Below are 20,307 nucleotides of genomic sequence, written 5' to 3'. Positions count from 1 at the left end.
TCACAATGTGTTTAAAGTGCTAGAAGTGCTTAAAGTGCTTGAGCAAATTTGCCTGTTTATAGCCAGGGAATCAATACAGTGTAGCAAAGTAACTTGTTAAAAGAGTTAGTAACAAAGGTAGTAAAGTAACTTGTAAAATTTAGCTTTAGTGGAGTCAGGGAGGGAATGTTACTGCCAACACGATCATGTTTCGCTAGAGGCCTTGGAACAGCAGTATATTGAAACGGAGGGAGTGTGCCTTGAAATAGCCATTCTGACGAAACATGATCGTGTCTTCCAGGTTTCTAAAATCTTCCTGCAACTTTTCAGTCTCCATGCTTTTTAACATTTTGAAAAGTTTGTGTCATCTGAAAATTTAATCACATTACTTGTTTTGAATTCCAGATCATTTATATATATGTTAAATTGCATCAGTCCCAATACAGATCCTGGCAGCACTCTAAGTTTTCTCAGGAGTCTCTCATGAGGAACTTTGTCAAATGCTTTCTGAAATCTAGATTACACTATATCTACCGGCTCATCTTAATCCATATGTTTGTTCACTCCTTAAAAGAAATAAAGGAAATTAGTGAGGCAAGACTTCCTTTGTGCTGTCCCATTAAATCATATTTGTGTGTTCCATAATTTTATTCTTTATAATAGTTTCTGCTATTTTGCCCAGCACTGAAGTCAGGCTTACTGGTCTGTAATTTCCCTGATCACCCCTGGAACTCTTTTTAAAATTTGGTGTTACTTTGTCTACCCTCCAATTTTCAGGTACAATGGACAATTTTAATGACAAGTTACACTAAGAGTGAATTAGCTATTTCATGTTTGAGTTCTTTCAGTACCTTAGGGCAGTGTTTCTCAACTTTGTCATGGAGTACCCTCTTTCCAGTCAGGTAACTGGCATATCCACAATTGATAAGTATGAAAGAAATTTGCATATAATGGAGGCATTGTATGCAAATCAAGTTTATGCATATTCAATGTGGATATCCTACAAACCTGACTGAAGGGGGTATTCCAGGACTGAGTTGAGAAACACTGCCCTAGGGTACATGCCATCTGATTCATGTGGTTTAACTGCTCTTTAATTTGGCTTAGTATGTCTTCCAGGTTCACCAAGATTTCTTTCAGTTCCTCTGCATCATCACCCTTGAAAACCATTTCTGGTATAAGTAGATATCTTGCATCTTCCTCTCTAAAGACTGAAGCAAAGAATTAATTCAGTCTCTCCACTATGGCCTTCCTGAGTGCCTCTTTTGCTCTTTCATGATCTAACAGTCCTACATATTTCCTGCTTTCTTCTTTTGATGTACCTGAAAAAGTTGTTTTCAGCCCTGCCTTAACTTGCTGGCCTTACCAATGTCAGCAAAGGCCTATGGGAGATCATATTCATATCTGTTCTTGGGGCATGTCATTGCAAACAGCCTAAATTAAAGGTAACAAAGGACCTTGGTACAGCTAAGAGGTGCTAAAGACAGCTAAGATGTGTTAATGTCTGGTGCTTAAGACAGAGAGCTAAGGATAATCAGAAACCATTGTCAGAAGCATACTGGAAATTACATTTGACTCCAGTCTGTAAGGGACAGGTTTGTCCTCTATTCTTCTCCAGTCTCTCACACTCACTCACTTTATTCACCATTGTTTCAGTTTACAAAAGATAGGAGTACTTAACTTCAATAGATTCTATTTTTAGAACAAGCCTCAAACATAGAAATATGGGAGATTAGAACTCCCCCCCCCTCCTCTCGCTCTCTCTGTCTGGAACATCACCACCTTCTTCTTACATCTGATCTCTGTAAGGCAGGTAAACTGTCTTTTCTCTCTCCTTAATTGTAATGCTTGATGTATCTTTATGAATCTTGCTTTTCTGTAATATTAAGCTTATTTCTGCACAATATATATATTCTTTATGCAAGCACTCTTAGCTGTCTTTGTCAGTAATTTTACTTCCTACTGAATCTTCTACGAGGGTATTGAACCTGGGACTTGGCGGATTGTAAGGCCGCCTCAACATTACCCTTCCAAACCTTACATTTGGGGGGGACAAAACCTTACAGTTGTTACTTGCCTCTGTGCCAAGTTTCTCTTTATATTCTTTTTTAGCTTTCTTTATCAATGCTTTGCATCTAACGATTAACCTATTGACATTAAAACTAAAGGGCACTCCATGAATCTATTGTTCAGCAGATTGAAAACATAGAAAGCTATTTTTCATATGTAGATAATAGTGGAATCTGTTGAAGTATAAGGTGGAGGCAACTTAATAGAGCAGGATTCAGAAGAGGTTTGTACCCATCCCACCCTTTCCCAACCCCCCCAAATTAATAGTGAAAACTTGGCAACATACATTTGATATCAGGTGACGAAGAACTCTTCACAGGCTAAATTTTAAAAATAATTATACATTATAATAAGCCATTAAATTATATAGTCTGAATCATAAGTTTTATATTATTAATCTAACTTTGATACATACCCATACATATCCATTAAAAATATTGATATTTATAAACACTTAAATAATAGAAACCCTAAAAGAATCCATATTATCTAATAATAGAAATATTTTGTGCATCTTCATAAAGTAACATGTTTAAATAACAATTATTATTAAATTATATCTGTTTCCTATAAACATATAGAATTAGATTGTTTGCAAAATTAATATAATAATTAGGTGCAACTCTAATATCAATACATTAGACAAATTATAATAAAAAGATTCCACAATTCACAAAATCCCTTAATTCCAATATTTCATCTAATAAAATATTTTGACAAAATGAACTATATATCAATTTTATCCCTTCTAAAAATGTTACACTACCTCTTTTAATTTCTCCTAAATCTACAATATTCTTCTATAAGATGACATTAAATAATGAAATAATTAATAAGGTTATCATGTCTACCCTCATCTCCCTTCAAACATTATTTATATTCAATACTTATAACTTATTCTTAACCATGTAATCCCATCAATTTTATATTTCTATAATAAAACATTTAATGAATATGGACTAGTTATGAATTTTAACCATCCTAAAATTTCATATAACCCAACTTAATTTCCTTTATTTTACTATAATCTTTACCAATACCAAAACTATCATTAATTATATTTATTCTCCACAGGAAAACCACATTTCATACATGTAATATCTCAATATTGAATTATTTCAGCCTATATATTATCATATTTAATTTGAATTAACAAATAGTAAATAAACTATATTCATAAATAATAAATTTCTTAAGAAATCGATAAAATATCTTCTAACCCAATTGATGATCATGCTATATAAGAATCTAAGCAAAAATTTCTCCCATAAATACACTTCCCCTAAGCAAATTTAATTTCAAGCTCCCGGTAAAAGAATGTAAGAACATAGTTAAAATTTTAAATATGATGTGTCTGGATATTTTCGCTGAGAGACCCGACTTACTGACAGTATCTATCCTTTGCCTCCTTTTATCTTCTAAGAAAATAATCCATACTTAGATTCTAGAATTACATCTTTCTTCAGCTGATATAAATGCAGTCAAATATCTGTTAAAAAAAACTAGTACGGTGACTCCAAATCACTATTGTTATGTTATGTTAGCATCGGAATTCAGATCTCTATTTCAGAGGCATTTCCGTTCCTGGCAACTTCAAAAGCACTCATTTATTATCCCCGCAGAACGTATTTTATACGCCCACCTTCTTGCAGCTCTTCCCCTTTTAAAACAGGGGAGGAGGAGGTGATATGCGTCAGCTACCTGGATCGGAGCTAGGGCTAGTGTGACAGGGAGGAGAAGCCAGGGAACAGTGGCAACACTCGTAAGCAGCCGCCTCGGTTCACGATGGGAGGAGTGACTGGGGAGCCCACAATATGTGATATCAGAGCGATGCCCACCCCCACACATATGGAGCAAAGGGCAACCATGGCCGGGGCTCTGATGCTGCTTCTTTATCTCTTCACCCCTCCAGCAGAGTCAGGTATTGAGGCAGGGTTGCTTGCGTATGAGCTGCTGCTGCTGCCGCCAAACTTGTGGCATTTGCCAAACACTTATATGAATTGAGATGAAATGAAGAGGGGGACGTGCAGTGCAGTGCAGTTTTGTAGGATGTTTGCTATTAAGTTCCACGTGACAGGGTGAGCATCAGGGATTAGTTTATGCAGTTGATAGATTATGTAAGAAAAGATCTGGCGTTGCAGTCGTGCTTCTAATTAAAGCTATTAGCTGATAAAGCATGAACAGATAATTAAAGCACAAAAACCTAAGAGTTGACTCACTTAAATATCTTCTGCCTGGTAACTTATGGTAAATAGCCTATAGTGTCACATACAGTTCAGAATTTTATTCTGAGATGTTGCCTCCTTCTTCTAGGTTAGTGGCTGATACCAACCCAGACTTCGGATCCAAGTCTGGAATACTCCTTAGTTATTCTATACGCCATGGCAACCATCTAATTTACATAAATCTTGAGCATTCTTTTATAACGTTCTAAACAGAGTTTCATCCACTAACACTTACATCCAGGACAGTTACAACAGTTAATTCAAAAAAGATTCCATCTCTCATTCCATTCAGCTCCTTATGTAAAAATCCCATCTTTGTTTAAATAAAAATTTAAAAATTAATCAAATAATAAGTTAATAGAAGTGAATGACATTAGTTCCCTTTTTTCATGAAGGCATCGGGTGTTCACATGCATCCAAAAAGACCCTTAACTTTTCAGGATCTTCAAAACTCAATGTCTTATTGGCATAGGTAACCCCCATTATAGCAGGGTTCAGCAAACTGTATCTTGCCCCTAGACTTCTCATTTGTGGTCGCAATTCTAGTAGTTTTTTCCTTTTATCTGCGGTGACCTTAGCGAAATCTGGCACTATATGAATTTTTGAATCTTGACATTTCAAGTTTCTATTTTCTTTTGCAAGTCGTATAATTTCCATAACTTGCTAATGCCTTAAAAGTTTAAAAATAATTGGACATGGCCCCAGTAGTTTACCTGTTTTCCTTGAAGGAATCCTGTGAGCCCTCTCAATTTCCAATGGATATTTTGTATTGAGAGGCAGGATCTTTGGGAGGAAGTTTTCAAGGAAGGAGATTATCATTTTTTTCAACTCTCTCCGGGAGCCCAATTATTCTTAAATTGTTCCTTTTTCCTCTGTTAATACAGTCTTCAAGCTCCTTTAAGAGAGTATCTACTTTCTCTCTATATGATTTGGATAACCATACTTCAGATTCATTTGCAGCTGTTCTCTTTTCAATCTGATCTAATTTAAACTTCGATCTTTTCCATACGTATTGTGAGGTGTAAAACTTCGTCCTTCAATTCCTGCAGCTTTTGAGCATTGTCTGAGACAATTTCTTTAATTAGTTCCAGCTCTGCGAAAATGTCTCTGTTATCATCTTTGGGCAACGGCACCTTGGAAGGAGTCGCCGGTTCTGTCTTTGATCTTTTTGCACTCCCCGAACTTGTGCCAGCTATCTCATTCTTCATCTGCTTGCCCGTTGCCATTTTTAAAACTAATCTCCCAATTTTCACTAAAATAAAAACTAATTCAAAAGCTTAAAATTTCTTTCAAAAGCCTGTTACTGTGGAGCTCAGTCTTCACCAGACCATCCGGCTGCACCTCCAAGCCACTCCCCCACCACCCATCTATTTCATCTTGATTTACTTCCTAATTCTAAGGGAGATATTGACGTTTTAGGAAGCTGCTTCTATGGGTTCTTATACCACTTTTAATTGAGCAAGCTGGTGTTTTGCTGGACTTATCCCTATCAAAACCTGATGGTTTCACTTTGATACATGCAAGGTGTGAACACCTCAAGACTGCATTTATTAAAGGATCTATTTAAGAACATCCTGGTTTGTACATCTTTGCAGAAAATTACTGGTGCACAGACTGCACATAGGTTGTCTCTCTGTATGGCTCTAAAAAAGGGCAGGAGCTAGTGGGGGATTATAGATACATACTTATTTCAGGATGCATTTGGCCCTAGTTCATTATTTTGGTCTTTTCTCTTGTTTCTCTTGCATTCATCTCCTGGAGTGGGATGGGTAGACAGTCATAGCTGGTTCTGTTACTGTTAACACTAACTTTCCTTTTTGTATCATAAGAACATAAGAATTGCCATACTGGGACAGACCAAAGGTCCATTAAGCCCAGTATCCTGTTTCCAACAGTGGCCAACCCAGGTCCCAAGTACGTAGCTAGATCCCAAGTAGCAAAGCTGCTTATCCTAGGAATAAGCAGTGGATTTCCCCAAGCCATCTCAATAATGGCCTTTGGACTTCTCTTTTAGGAAATTATCCAAACCGTTTTAAAATCCCACTAAGCTAACTGATTTCACCACATTCTCCGGGAACGAATTCCAGAGTTTAAATGCATGTTGTGTGGAGAAATATTTTCTCCAGTTTGTTTTAAATCTACTACTTAGTAGCTTTATCACATGTCCCCTAGACCTAGTAGTTTTAGAAAGAGTGAACAAGCAGTTCACATCTACCCTTTCCACTCCACTCATTATTTTATAGAAATCTATCATATCACCCCTGAGTCGTCTGAAGAGCCCTTGCCGCTTTAGCCTCTCCTCATAAGGAAGTCATTTCATCTCTCGTATCATTTATCAATTGACCCATTACATCATCCAATATTAAAGAGATTTGTATGAGTTTCTCTGATTCATCAGAATTGAATACAATTTCTGGCACCGGTATCTCCCCCACAACTTCTTCAGTGAAGACTGAAGCAAAGAATTCATTTAATCTCTCCGCTATGTCCTTGTCTTCCCTGAGAGCCCCTTTTATCCCTCGGTTGTCTAGTGGTCCAACTGATTCTCTTCCCAACTTCTTGCTTTTAATATACCTTAAAAAGCTTTTTTTACTATGTTGTTTTTGCTTCCAGCGCAATCTGCTTTTCAGGATCTCTCTTTGTCTTCCTTATTAGCACCTTGCATTTGACTTGACATTCCTTGTGTTGTTTACACTTCTCCCTCCATATTCGCTGTGATAGGGGATTAACAGACCCAAGAATACAAAAGAACCGCAAATAACTTTTTCATATGTTATTTGCTGTTTTCTATTAAAAACCCTCGTGAATATGGTGAAACTGCAAATAACGTGGTAGGAGACCTGGCCTTTTCCTGAAGGAGAGGCAAAACATGATGAAGAAAGTGCTGGGAATCAGCGATTTTCTCTGTGCAAGCTGACATTATTTGGGGGAGGAGCCAGCAAGCAAAAAAAACGCAAATAATTGAAACCGCGATTGCTGAAACCACGAATATGGAGGGAGAAGTATACAATTATTTTTAGTAGGATCCTTCTTCCACTTCTGAAGGATTCTCTTTTAGTTCTAATAGCTTCCTTTACCTTACTCGTTAACCATGCTGGCTGCTTTTTGGTCTTCCTTTCTCCTTTTTTAATACATGGAATATATCTAGTCTGAGCTTCTGGGATGGAATATTTAAATAACATCCACGTCTGATATATATTTTTGACCTGTGCAGCTGCACCTTTAAGTTTCTTTTTTTTTTTACACCATTCTCCTCATGTTATAGTTAAAGTTAAGTGCTGTTGTATTGGATTTCTCGTGTAAACTTATTCCATGGATTATATCAGATCTAATCATGTTATGATCTCTGTTATCCAGCGGACCCAGCAGCATTACCTCCCTCACCAATTCATGTGCTCCACTATGAACTAGATCTAGAATTGTTTCACCTCTTGTCAGTTCCTGAACCAACTTCTCCATAAAGCAGTCCTTGATTTAATCAAGGAATTTTATTTGCCTAGTATGCCCTGATGATACATTTACCCAGTCAATATCAGGGGTAGTTGGAATCACCCTTTATTACTGTGTTACCCAGTTTGTTAGCCTCCCTAATTTCTGATAACATTTCAGCTTATGTCTGTTCATCTTGGACAGGTAGATGGTAGTACATTCCTATCACTATCCTTTTCCACTTACACATGGAATTTCTACCCATAGGGTTTCCAAGGTGTGTTTCTGCTTCTGTAGAATTTTTAGTCCATTCGATTCAAGGCCCTCCTTAACATATAACGCTATATCTCCACCAATTCGATCTTATCACTACGATATAACTTGTACCCCAGTATGATAGTATCCCATTGGTTATCTTCCTTTCACCAGGTTTAAGAGATGTCTATTATATCTATCTTTTCATTTAGTGCAATATATTCTAACTTTCCCAGCTTGTTTCTTAGGCTTCTTGCATTTGCATACAGACATTTCAAACAGTGTTTGTCATATCTATTTACAATTTGCTCAGCAGTTGGCATAGATAATTTGCAATCTTTAAAATCAACCTGCTCTGAATTTAAAGAAACCTGGTCTATTTCATCCTGTATTGCAATCTCACTATTGGTTTTGTACTTCTCAGTAAGTTGTTTTTGTTTTATAAATCTTTATTCATTTTCTTATGTTACAACAAGTGTTTCAAATAAATTCATTATAAACTTGAATAATCACACTTGATTAACTTACAGATTAATATCAAATTTAAAATTTCTTTAGAAAATCAATATTTTATAAAGTTATAATATTATGTAAGAAATCTAAATTAATTTAATTATTATTGAATATAATAATCTCCCCTCCCTCTCTCCCTCCCTATCAATATTGAATGAGAAATCTTTATTCATTTTCATATGTTACATCAACAATATAAATTCATACTAATATTTCAGAAAACTAAATTTATATAATTCTTAGTTAATATAATAATATCCCATCCCCTCCCCCCTCCCTTCTATTCAGTAATACATGAATAAAATTTTTAAATGTTATTTTATCCATATTTCATATTATAAATCTAGTATTAATATATTATATAATATTTAGAGATATGATCTCTTTTTCTTCTAATCAAATTCTATACATGGGAAAATTAATCATTCTTTACAATATTCAGTTAATGGTCTCCATATTTTTGGAAATTTATCTACATGTCCTTTTTGTGTTGCTATAGTGTAGTGTATAGTATAGTGTAGTAAGTTGTTTTATCATTTTATTTTAATCTGTTGTAAAGTTCTGAGAAAGTTAACTCTTAAGCAGTATATCAAATGATAATAAACATAAACATGCAATCGAAGAAGATAAAGGTTAGTTGCAGGAGAGGGTTAGAAAAAGTAGAGGTAAAGAGAAGGGGGTAGATACATGCAGATGAAAGAAAAAGGAGTCAATACTCAATTGCCAGACATACTGTAAAGTGCATGGTTACTGGGCTACAAGAGAGCTAAAGTTTGTGGCCCCTGTCTCAAGCCTTGTTATTGGAATGACTGAGCTAAATAAATTGGTTGTTGTGGAACCCTGGGTAACGGTAAATGAAGATTCTCAATTCCATAGCATCAGTAGAGGCGAGTTTCTCTTGAATTAGAAACCTAAAAGCAGGAAGAAGCTGCTGGATGAAAAATTCTAAAATTACATGGAGTGAAAGTGTGCACATGGTGCAGCCTGATGGAAGATTTGCTAGTCTAGTGCTCTTTAACTTCTCCACTACTGTATCTGAGACTTTAACAGGAAAATGACAAGGCTAAATTTATTTGTAATAGGCCTTCCTATGATGTGCCAGAAAGAATTTTAAAAATAAAATCCAAAGCTATAATTTACTGCATATTAATAATGAAAATGTTTTGTGTTTTAAATAGACACAAAAAGAATCGAGAGTCAGCCAGTGAGCTTCTGATGCGACTGAAAGACAACCGGGATCTTCAGAAGTTTCTTCAGGATTGCCAGGAGGTATTTGTCATCAGAATCTCTTCAGCATTCCCCTACAGTGTGGTGAAAGTTAGGCAGTAGCTTTGTAAATACCCTTATTTGTTCATTTTCTTTTGAATTCTTAATTTCTGCAATGTATTAATTCTTCTTTGAGATAGAAATTTCACATGCTCTGCTAAAAAGGCATGTCACCTGAACTGACTCTGTGTGCTGAAATGCCACCATCCCTTTCCCTTCCAGAGAGAATCCTATATAATAAAAAGCTAGCCGTGCATGCGCACTCCTATTTGTGTGTTCCGTGCGTTGTAGGTCTGTGACCGAAGGAGTGTGCATGTGCGCTTATACGTCACCAGCCGATCGCCTCCACAAGCCGGACCGCAGCCAGCCACCGATCTCCGTTCCTCCTGCACCATGGCATGCCAGGCATGTCCCTGCCTCCCCCGCCGCCGGCCTCGGGCTCCTGGGGGCCGGCGGTGTGAACCGCCCTGCCGGTGCTGAGGCCCCGCTTCCGCCCTACACGGCGCCGCCAGACCCGGACAGCTTCCCACGAGGAAATAACAAAACGGCCCTACACTCACAGACCCGTGAGCAGGGTTGCCATGGAAACCCAGCCGGAATAACATGCAGTCGCAACGGTCGGTGAGAGGGGATCAGGAGCTAAAGCGAGATTGAAAAAACAAACAAACAACAGTGGACAAGGAGAGAGAGACACACAGACACTCACAGAAGGACAGGGGGCTAAAGAGACAGATTGAAAAAATAACAAAACACAGAGGACAAGGAGAGAGAGAGACACAGGAAAAAAATGACAAACAGACATACAGCAGCCAAGGAGACGGACATACTTACAGCGTCCAAGTAGACAGAGAGACAGTGGGCAAGGAGACAGCAAAAAAAAAATACAAACAGCCAAGGAGACAAACAGAAAAAAATAAAAAATACAATGCCCAAGGATAAATTCAGGAAAAAATGACATACAGTGGCCAAGGAGTTAGACTGCAAAAAAGACATACAGACATACAACAGCCAATGAGACAGACAGACTGACAGTGACCAAGTAGACAATCAGCAAAAAAACACAAACAAACACAGAAAGCAAAAAAAGAGAAACATACAGCGGCCAAGGAGACAGGCATGCAACAAATAGGAAAAATATAAAAACTTTTAATATATCAACCATGCGTGAAGAAGGAATAAAAAAAAAAGGAAGAGACACCTACAGGGAAATACAGGATCAAGAGCATACAGAGAAAACAGAAATTTGCAGGAATCAGGAACATATAGAGAAAAGAGAGCAGAGACCCCTGCAAGAAGAGAAAAATAGCAAAGAGACTGGGGATGAGAAAGAGAGCAGAGATGCTTGCAGGGAGAAAAAGCTAAGCAGTAATGTTACAGCTTGAGAGTGCAGACTGAGGAAGAAAGCAGAGACAGCGCTACACAGGGAAATGGAGGGAGGAAAGAGACAGAAAGAAAAATACAGACAGACATAAATTCTAGCACCCGTTAATGTAACGGGCTTAACGACTAGTAGATCTATAAAACCGCATGTACGGTTTCTGTGGTATAGTTTTTCCTTTATTTCAACTAACAATAGTGCCCCTTTCATTCAACTACTTTGCCAATATAAATAAATATAAATAAAGTGCTCAGTGCCACCACCATTGACCTGGTGGTGGCACTGAGCACTTTATGATATTTAACATAAGAAAATTGTATTTTGAATGAAAGGGGCACTATTGTTAGTTGAAATATTGGAATTAGAGTGCCTATAAGTACAAATAATAGTTCCCATAGGAGATTTGTTTATAGTTTTTCCTTTTAAACACCTTTTTCTTGCTCTTTTCAGCACCCTGCATAAACATGCTTTGTGGCAGTTGTATTTCCAGCAGCACAGAGTGCCATTACTGGGCTATTAAGCTAACCTGTCTTAATGGGGTTGTTTTGGGGTTTTTTTTAACCTAGATCCTCCTTTTTAGCCACTCTCATTAATGAAGTTACGAGACTTCCTTGCTTATCCTTTTCAGAACTAGGTTTCACCTTGATGTGTTTAAGGCACTAGTACTGCACAGATAGAGTACACAGGGGAAATTTGTGTGTTTGTGCGATGCATGCGACTATCTCTAGGAAAAGGTGACTAAAGTAGCAGATCTAAAATGTTGAGTGGCTATTTTTTTTCATGACATGGGTCTATAAGCAGTCTGCAAAAGTCACATATTTGAACTTCTGCAACTTTTTTTTTTCACTTAAAAATATGAGATTTGAACTATTGCATTACAAATTGCTTGCACCAACAGAGTTCATTTAAACCTCTTTTTTTTGTTTGCTTTTAGTGATTTTAGTTACCTTGTCCCATAAATGGTCACATATCTGTATTCTGCCATTCCAAAACTTAATTTGTCCAAAGTGAAGAACAATATAAACACCTGTCCGTGCATACATTAAGCTCCTAGCAAAAATGCATTGTTAACATTAAGGGCTCCTTTTACGAAGGCGCATTAGGGCCTTAACACGCACTAAATTGCCGCGTGCACTAGCCGCTACCGCCTCCTTTTGAGCAGGTGGTAGATTTTCGGCTAGCGTGCACTAATCCGGTGCGTGCGCTAAAACGCCTAACGCATCTTCATAAAAGGAGCCCTAAATTATTTTTTTTTAAAAGGTAGCTGACTCTATTCTTTAAAACCTACCAGTATCTATATAATAAAACCGTAGGCGGCGCATGCGCAGTCTTATCAGCGTGCTTCCATGATCCGTATGTCCGTGGCCGCCAAGACTGCAGCATGCCCCGCGCTTACTACGGCCCCATGCGCAGCTCAGTTCGGCACGGCGGTTTCCCCAGATAGGGGAAGTCGAAAAACTCACTCCCGACGCGCAGCTGAGTTCGGCACGGCGATTTCCCCGGTTTCCCCAGATAGGGGAAGCCGAACTGCTCACTCCCGTCTCAGCGGCCTGCACATCGACGATTCAACCCCCTTCCCCCCCCCCCCCCCCCCCGGGGCTGCCTAAAGAAACAAAGTTTCACGGTGCTTGGCCCGCCAAACAATTCCTGCTGTTGCCGAAATTTGCCCCACCGTTCCTTCCCTTCCTCCATCAGGTCAGTTCAACTCCGCCTATGTTAAAAGGAGCTGCTTTGAAATTGGAGCCCTGCTGCCACCGTAACACGTTCCTCTCTGCCAAGGCAGAGGGGAAAGTGCTACGGCAGTGGCAGGCCTCCGATTTCGACGTGGCTCCTTTTAACATTGGTGGATTCACTACACCTGATGGAGGGAGGGAAGGAAAGGTGGTTGTGCGGCGCGGGAAGGGGGCGGCAAGGGACTAAGTTGGCCGGTAGTGCTGTTTTTCCATGAAGGAGGAACACGTGAAAAGAAAACAAAATAAAGAAAACGTTGGCCCCCGCCGAAGAAGTGGAATGTGGAGGAGGGGCGCGAGGAGCCGGAGAGCTGTATGTAAGTGTGTGCGCGCGCGTGTGTATAGCCAAGGAGGAAGTGCAGCAGGAGCAAGGAGGTGGGGAGAGTGGATTTCCCCTACTTGGATGTCAGTAAAAGCTTTGGTCCTGTGATCCTCACTCTTTTCCTGGGGCTACTGCTGGACAGAGGGGGAGCAGGACATAAAGGAGAAGAGCTACTGCTGGACAGGGGGAGGAGGGAATGGGAGGGGTGCTGCTGGACAGGGGGAGATAAAAGGAGAAGGGCTACTGCTATATGGGGGGAGCAGGGAAAGGGGGAGAGGTGTTGCTGGACAGGGAGGAGGTAAAAATAAGGGAGAAGGGCTGCTAGCACCCGTTAATGTAATGGGCTAAACAACTAGTATTAATATATAACAAAATAGCTAAGTTTGCCGTAGAGACTCCTTGATCTACGTCAGAGATCCTCCCTCTTGCCTGTACTGGGCTGGACTGGGCCTTGAGCATTTGCGCATGCTTAAGGCCTTCTGGTCTCGCTCTCTCCAAGATTCTGAATCTGAGAATCTCAGAGAGAGCGAGAACAGAAGGCTTTGAGCATGTGCAAATGCTCAAAGCCCAGTCCAGCCCAGCACAGGCAAAAGGGAGGATCTCCGACGCACCGCCCAGCACAGAAGAGGGAGGATCTTCCGGCACTGGCATGTCCTGTGCGTTGGTGCTGGTGCCGGTGCCCAATCGGGGTAAGGGATGTCGTTTCAGTGCTCGGGGGGGGGGGGGGGGGCGCTCGTAAATTGTGTCAAACTCGGTTTCCGAGGCGCCGATTTTGCGAATGTTTTGCTCGTCTTGAAAAACACTCGCAAACCGGTGCTCTCGTAAACCAAGGTTTGACTGTATATCTTTATTCATTTTTGCATCTTATAACAAGTGTACCGATAAATGACATTTGAAATTGAATACAACACTTGAATTTCTGTTAGAGAATAACACGGGGAAAAAATCTGTCCCCATCACTGCACCGTCCCCGGCCCATCATCCTCTGCACCGCCCCGTCACTGCCGATCCCTTCACCGCCCCGTCACCGCCATCCCTTTCACCGCCCCGTCACCGTCCCCGCAGCATCCATATAAGCCTCAGTACTGCGAAACACCATGAAGACAGAAGAGAATCCTGCCACCACTACTACTACTACTACTACTGCACTGAGAATCTGTTTCAGTGCCTCTGCCCTGTAGTAAAAACAGAACATAAAATAAATCAATTGACTTGTCCTCCCTTGCAATGACGTGTCCCCCATGTTCACCTATAGCTCGAATCAGGTCAATTGTGCACACTAAAAATGCAGGTGGATCTGGAACGTGAGCGCAGGCAGGCAGTGATACAAAAACAGCAGACATCCGACCGATTGCAGTGTTCCGCCATCTCCCTCCCTCCATCTCACCTTAGATGTAGAGTATGCTGGCTTTCTTTTTCGCCCAGCCGCACGTGCGGGTGCTCATTTGTTCAATATTCTCCTCTGATGCAACCGGAAACAGGAAGTTGTAAGAGAGGAGAAGATTGATCAACTCGAGCAGCCGTGCAAGCGCGGCTTTTTGAACGCGTGCGGCTGGGTGAAAAAGAAAGCCGGCATACTCTACATCAGTGTTTTTCAACCTTTTTACATCCGTGAACTGGCAGAAATAAAAGAATTATTTTGTGGACCGGCAAACTACTAGGACTAAAATTTTAAAAGCCTGTTTCCGTCCCATCTCCGCAAGTTCGGTCACCTCAGTAACTATAGAAAAATAGACAAATATAGTGCAAAATATAGACAGCAGATATAACTTCTCAAAACTGACTACATTTTAATGTAATGTAATGTAATTTTGATAACTAAATTGAAAATAAAATCATTTTTCCTACCTTTGCTGTCTGGTGATTGATTTCATGAGTCTCTGGTTGCGTTTCCTTCTGTCTGTGTATCCTTTCTTTCATTTCTTTCTTTCTGCACTCAGGCCCAAGAATTGTCCCTTTCTATTCCCTCCCTCTTTCCTTCCTATGTCCTTAGGGCCCCTGGTGCCTCCTTACTATGTCCTTAGTGCCCCCAGTGTCTCCTCCCCATGTCCTTAGTACCCCTTCCTATCTTTAGTGCCCCCAGTGCCTCCTCCCCATGTCTTTAGTGCCCCAGTGCCTCCTTCCCATGTCCTTAGTGCCCCTTCCTGTCTTTAGTGCCCCCAGTGCCTCCTCCCCATGTCTTTAGTGCCCCCAGTGCCTCTTTCCCATGTCCTTAGTGCCCATTCCTGTCTTTAGTGCCCCTAGTGCCTCCTTCCTATGTCCCTCTCACTGCCTTCTACACTTTGTCCCACCCCCACCCCCGAATCCTGCCTGCCTACCTTTCTCCCTCCCTAGCCAAAGCCAGCCTGCTGCCTTCCTGCCGCTCAAAAAAAAAAAAAAAAGCCTCCTTCCTTTTCCCTTGCTTTTACCGCCATGCTCATGCTGCAGCTACTAAAGCCGACAGGAAGTCTTTCCGACTCAATTCTGAAGTCGGAGAGGACGTTCTGGGCCAGCCAGGCAGCGATTGGCTGGCCCAGAACGTCCTCTCCGACGTCAGAATTGATTTTCCAATAAACAATTTATTTGGCCCCATATTGATTTCCAAAAGGCCTAGATATAAATAATAAGTAATGTAGAGTCCCTGCTACAAGATTACAATGCCAGCATCTATTAGACATAGAGCTATTTAACTTTTGTAATCTAACTGGGGTCCAAAATGCTCTATGCAGAAGAAAAAAACAAAGTTTATCTCATAGATGCAGACACTGTACATACATCTCATCCTCCAAGACCAAATTCGTGGCCATTGAGACGCAGAAATTTGATGCTTAATCTCAATGCTCCAAATATCCCTAAGACCAGTTTTAGGCTTTTTATTTACAAATCCGTTTATCAGTTTATACCACTGTGCGGCCTGGTGTCCTAGGAAGTCCACCTGAAAGCATAAAAATTCCAAACTATATTGCGTATTAGGATTTTTCCATTCAGGGAACCCTATCCAGTTTTTTTTACCATAGAATAATTTCTGAGAATTATAAAAAAACAGCCTGATAAAACTATTACTATCCTGTTCAAAAACAAAGGACACCTGTAGAGTCGCTCTTTCAGAATCTTCTGTAATTGTTGATTCTAGTATATCTGTGATATTTAAAGGTGGTTCTTCTGAATTCTTTTGTATGTTCTCTGAAGTGGCTCCCATTTCTTTTTTCCCAGGGAGGTAATAAATGTGGTTAATCGGGGGAATATTTTCTGAAAAAAACCTAGAACATAAGTCAAATATTTTCTAAGCAGTTCAGTAGCAGTCACACTCGGTGATTTAGGAGAATTCAAGTCTTAGATTTAGTCTATGATTATAGTTCTCAAGTTGTTCAATCTTTTTATTGAGGATAGTTTTTTCTTTTATTAATCCAGACGTTACTTCTTGCATTTTATCTGTTCTGTCTGTAAGTTTCTTCGTCAGTAAAGAAAACTCATCCTTAGTCCCATCTAATTTCTCCCCCAGAGTAGTTACAGTACTTACTAAAATTGGAACTTCATTAGAGGATCTGGAAACTGAAGTGTTCAATGTCTGGAGAGTTTTCCAAATGCTCTCCAGTGTTATTGCCTTCGGTCTTTCAAGCCAAGTGATAGTTTCTACTACCACTCCCAGCTCTCTCTGCTCCTCTCTAACTCTCGCGGCTAAAGCCCCTTGGATTGGGGTTTCCCCAGCTGAGTCTCCCTCGCCGGAATCCACCAGCTGAGTCATGGTATGAGCAGCGCAAGGCGGAGGAACAGAGTCCAGAAGAGACAAAGAAATGTTGAAGTCCATGTCCTTGGCATTTCCTCTCGCTGAAGATATAGCAGACTGGCCTCCGGGTGACTGCGGGGTTGCAGCGAAATCAAACTCCTCTAATGGACCGCTGAACAGATGAGGTGGTTCTAGCGGCCAAGGGATCCAGCTAAACGCTTCCCTTTCTTTTTGAAAGCAGCATTTTCCTAGGAAATAGAGAAGTCTCAGGGTCCAAGTCGAGCGTGTTTCACTGAGCTGTCGCCATGGTCCGCCCCCTGCAGAGATTTTTTTTCTCTAAAAGCATAGTTAAGATACTTCTCTACTGAAGCCCATGCCTGCAAAACTGTTAGCTTCTGTAAAATGCTTTATACCAGCATTAGTGCAGAACCAAATGTGAAACCATATCTTTTACTGACTAAGAAAATATTTTCAATGATATTGGGTTTTAAAAGTCGTAATGTTGTCTTCGTTTTGAAACTTTTTTTTAATTGTAAATTTCAAGTCCAGCAAGCCATCAGTCATTGCAACAGCAAGTTTCCTCACACCTCTGGACACATTCTTCCTATTGCTTCAGACCTCTCAGAGGCCAGAAAGAAACCTAGGTCATTTCTGAGCAGTACTCTGTACTTTAAATTCATGCATCTTTCACACCTCCTTGCAAACTGGCTAGTAGTTAAACAATCCTTATTCTCCTATATGGTGTCTTTGGGCTAGATTCACTAACCTCTTTTCCGTGCCTGATCCGTGGCCAATCCTTGCAGGCCCGACCAATTCACAACACAAAAACATTAAAATGAGGGCGATCGGAGGAACGCCCCTCTTCCGACCGCATGGATCGCTAGTGTGCGATCCTGATGCATGCGCAGACCATCTGCTTTCCCTGCAGATGGTCTGAGCATGCGTTTTGTGTCCATTTTTTTGCTGGTTTGGGGTTTTTTCTTGCTCTCACAGGAAAGGGCTAACCCCGGCGGCAGCAGCCTCTTCCCTTTCGCCAACACTGGCTTGTTGCCTTTCTGCTTCAGCAGCTTTGGAAAGTCGTCTCCTTTTAGAATTCCTTTTTGAACCATTGCCTTTGAAAGCTTTGTTTGATAGGGTGGTGCTGCTCGGTGCTCTCTTGGAGCTGGGAGATTTGTATTCTGCTGTTTTACAACGTCTTTGACTTTTCTTAAGTCCAAGGCCAACTTGTTCCCATCGACACTGAAGCCTTTTGCATAACACCAGAGCTTCGATTGCCTGATCAGTCTGTCAAATCCCTCCTGGGCTCTACCAAGTCTTTCTGGGAACTTGAAGCAGTGCAAAAGAGGGCTCCCCCTGTGTCATCTCCTGTACTGGAGGCTGAATAGGCAAGTAGCTGGGGCTTGCAGCTACCTCTTTAGATTTGCAACCAGGGGCGAAATCTTCACTTTTTCTATCAGCTTGATTGCTGAGACCTAATGAGTTCCCATTGTTTGGGAAAGATTGTGGCAGATCCTGCTTTCTCCTATCAGCCTGTCATGCCCTGCTCTCTGCCCCGAGCTCTGGATCTCTGTCGCCTTCCCTGCAGTGCGAGCCCGCAGGTTTAAAACGGGGCTGCACTGCGGCGTGCAGCCCCGCTTTAAACCCACGGGCTCGCACTGCAGGGAAGGCAGCAGAGAGAAGGACATGATCGGAGCAGAAAAAAGGGCTGGAAGATCGGGGCAGAGTGCAGGGTGGCAATGGAGCAGGAGAGTCGGCAGAGACGTATGCGACTGATCCTCAGCAGTCGCTTCTTCTGTTGATCGGTCAACCCAGTCGGTGTCCTAGATTTGTTTAGTGAATTGCGTCCCTGCCTACTTTGCATGCTGTTTCCCCTCATTTGCATGCACAGATCAGAAGCGGATCGGAGGAGAGGGCAGTGAATTGGGTCAGAGGGAAATTGGGTCAGAAACCTCCCTCTTTTATAAGTTACAATGAGTTTTTGGCCATTGTTAGAGCAAGTATTCTCTCTCTCTCTTTCTCTTTCAGTTATCCTTGTATTTATTGTCTTTCTCCTTTGTGGATCTCTGTTCCTCACTGCTTTTTTCTGTTTGGGCATGCAGGTTGATCGGAGCAGAGTCAGATTACCTCTTTTGTCTCTGTGATATCAGCACTTAGCAGCTCTTCTGCTCCCAGCTTTTAAATCATATCCCCCTTAAGGATCGTCTTTTGGCAGACTTTTCATTCTTTTAACCCTCTCCATCAGATGATCCAAATTAGATCTCCTCAATGAACCTATCCTTCCTGGGAGTAGTTTCTCCAAATGAGTTAGTTTTGCATATTCCATGACAGGAATGGATTTTACTAAGCCAGGGTATATGGAGTATATCTCAATCTTTCAATTTTACTCCTAACGCTCACTGAAAAACTTGCATAGTGCCAAAGAGAACTTCCATTTTGGAGTCTATAAGATGTGACACACATAGGCAACCTATCCAATTGTGCTTGAAAATTTATTTTTAATAAAGCCTATGGCACCCAGAGTGATGATAGGGCTGCATGCGGATAGAGATCACAAACAGGACTGCTTTCCCTTTTTTTTTTTTGAACCTTCACTGTTACTTGTACCCAGTAGTGAGCCTGTATGGGACCTGTGAGTTAAGTGAATGTTCTTGGGTCATAATCTGCCACCTTTTTGGGCTTCCTGTTAGAATGGGAACTCATAAAGGTTACTGACACATGGGGCCCTCTGCTGACTGCTGCTGCTGTTATGGCTGCAGCCCTTATTCTTTGGGTAAGTGTGGGGAGCAGAAGTGGATGAGGGGAGAGTGTGGCGCAGTGGTTAAAGCTACAGCCTCAGCACCCTGGGTTCATGGGTTCAAACCCACACTGCTCCTTGTGACCCTCATTGCCCTAGGTACATTAGATAGATTGTGAGTCCACCGGGACAGACAGGGAAAAATGCTTGAGTACCTGAATAAACTCATCTAAACCGTTCTGATCTCTCCTGGGAGAACGGTATAAAAAATTGACTAAATAAAATAAGGGGATGTCTGTTTTCTTTTAATTATCTGTGATCAGATGAATCTAATTGTTAAAATTGGGTCATATTTAATAAAAGTCTTGAAAAGTAATGGTTTATTCAACTTGTGAAGTTAGTGCCCTCTAATATGTGGCAGTCGGCTGTTCAGGTAGAGATGTGAGACTCTGCCATGGAGATTTGAGCAGAAACAGATGCATCTTTTCAGAAAAATGATTTTCATTTATTGTATGTGCTTGTTTATAAATTGATCTCTGTTTCATAAGATTTGTGTTCTCACTTAGCACTTCAGAAATCATTCTGCAGTGTCCATGAAAGATAAATGAAGTTCAGTTGCTAAACTTGCTGACTGGCCAGTAATGAATTAGCAGATCTTTATAGCCGCATGTGAACATATGACCCATTCCTCCGAGGCTTT

General features: G+C 40.9%; 1 protein-coding gene across 3 annotated transcripts in view; it reads left to right on the top strand.

Annotated features, from left to right (window-relative positions):
• The window catches only part of SPTBN1 (spectrin beta, non-erythrocytic 1), a 569,130-nt gene that overhangs the window by 393,137 nt on the left and 155,686 nt on the right, over nt 1-20,307 (top strand). For all 3 annotated transcript variants that reach the window (XM_033938993.1, XM_033938994.1, XM_033938992.1), the window contains one exon: nt 9,650-9,740. In XM_033938993.1, coding sequence (XP_033794884.1) covers nt 9,650-9,740 — 91 coding nt within the window. The remainder of the gene's footprint in view (nt 1-9,649; nt 9,741-20,307) is intronic.

This window comes from Geotrypetes seraphini, chromosome 3 (assembly GCF_902459505.1).
Source record: "Geotrypetes seraphini chromosome 3, aGeoSer1.1, whole genome shotgun sequence".
Classification (NCBI taxonomy): Eukaryota; Metazoa; Chordata; class Amphibia; order Gymnophiona; family Dermophiidae; genus Geotrypetes; species Geotrypetes seraphini.
Note: the sequence above shows the minus strand (reverse complement) of the source record. Positions and strands in the feature narration are given on the sequence as shown.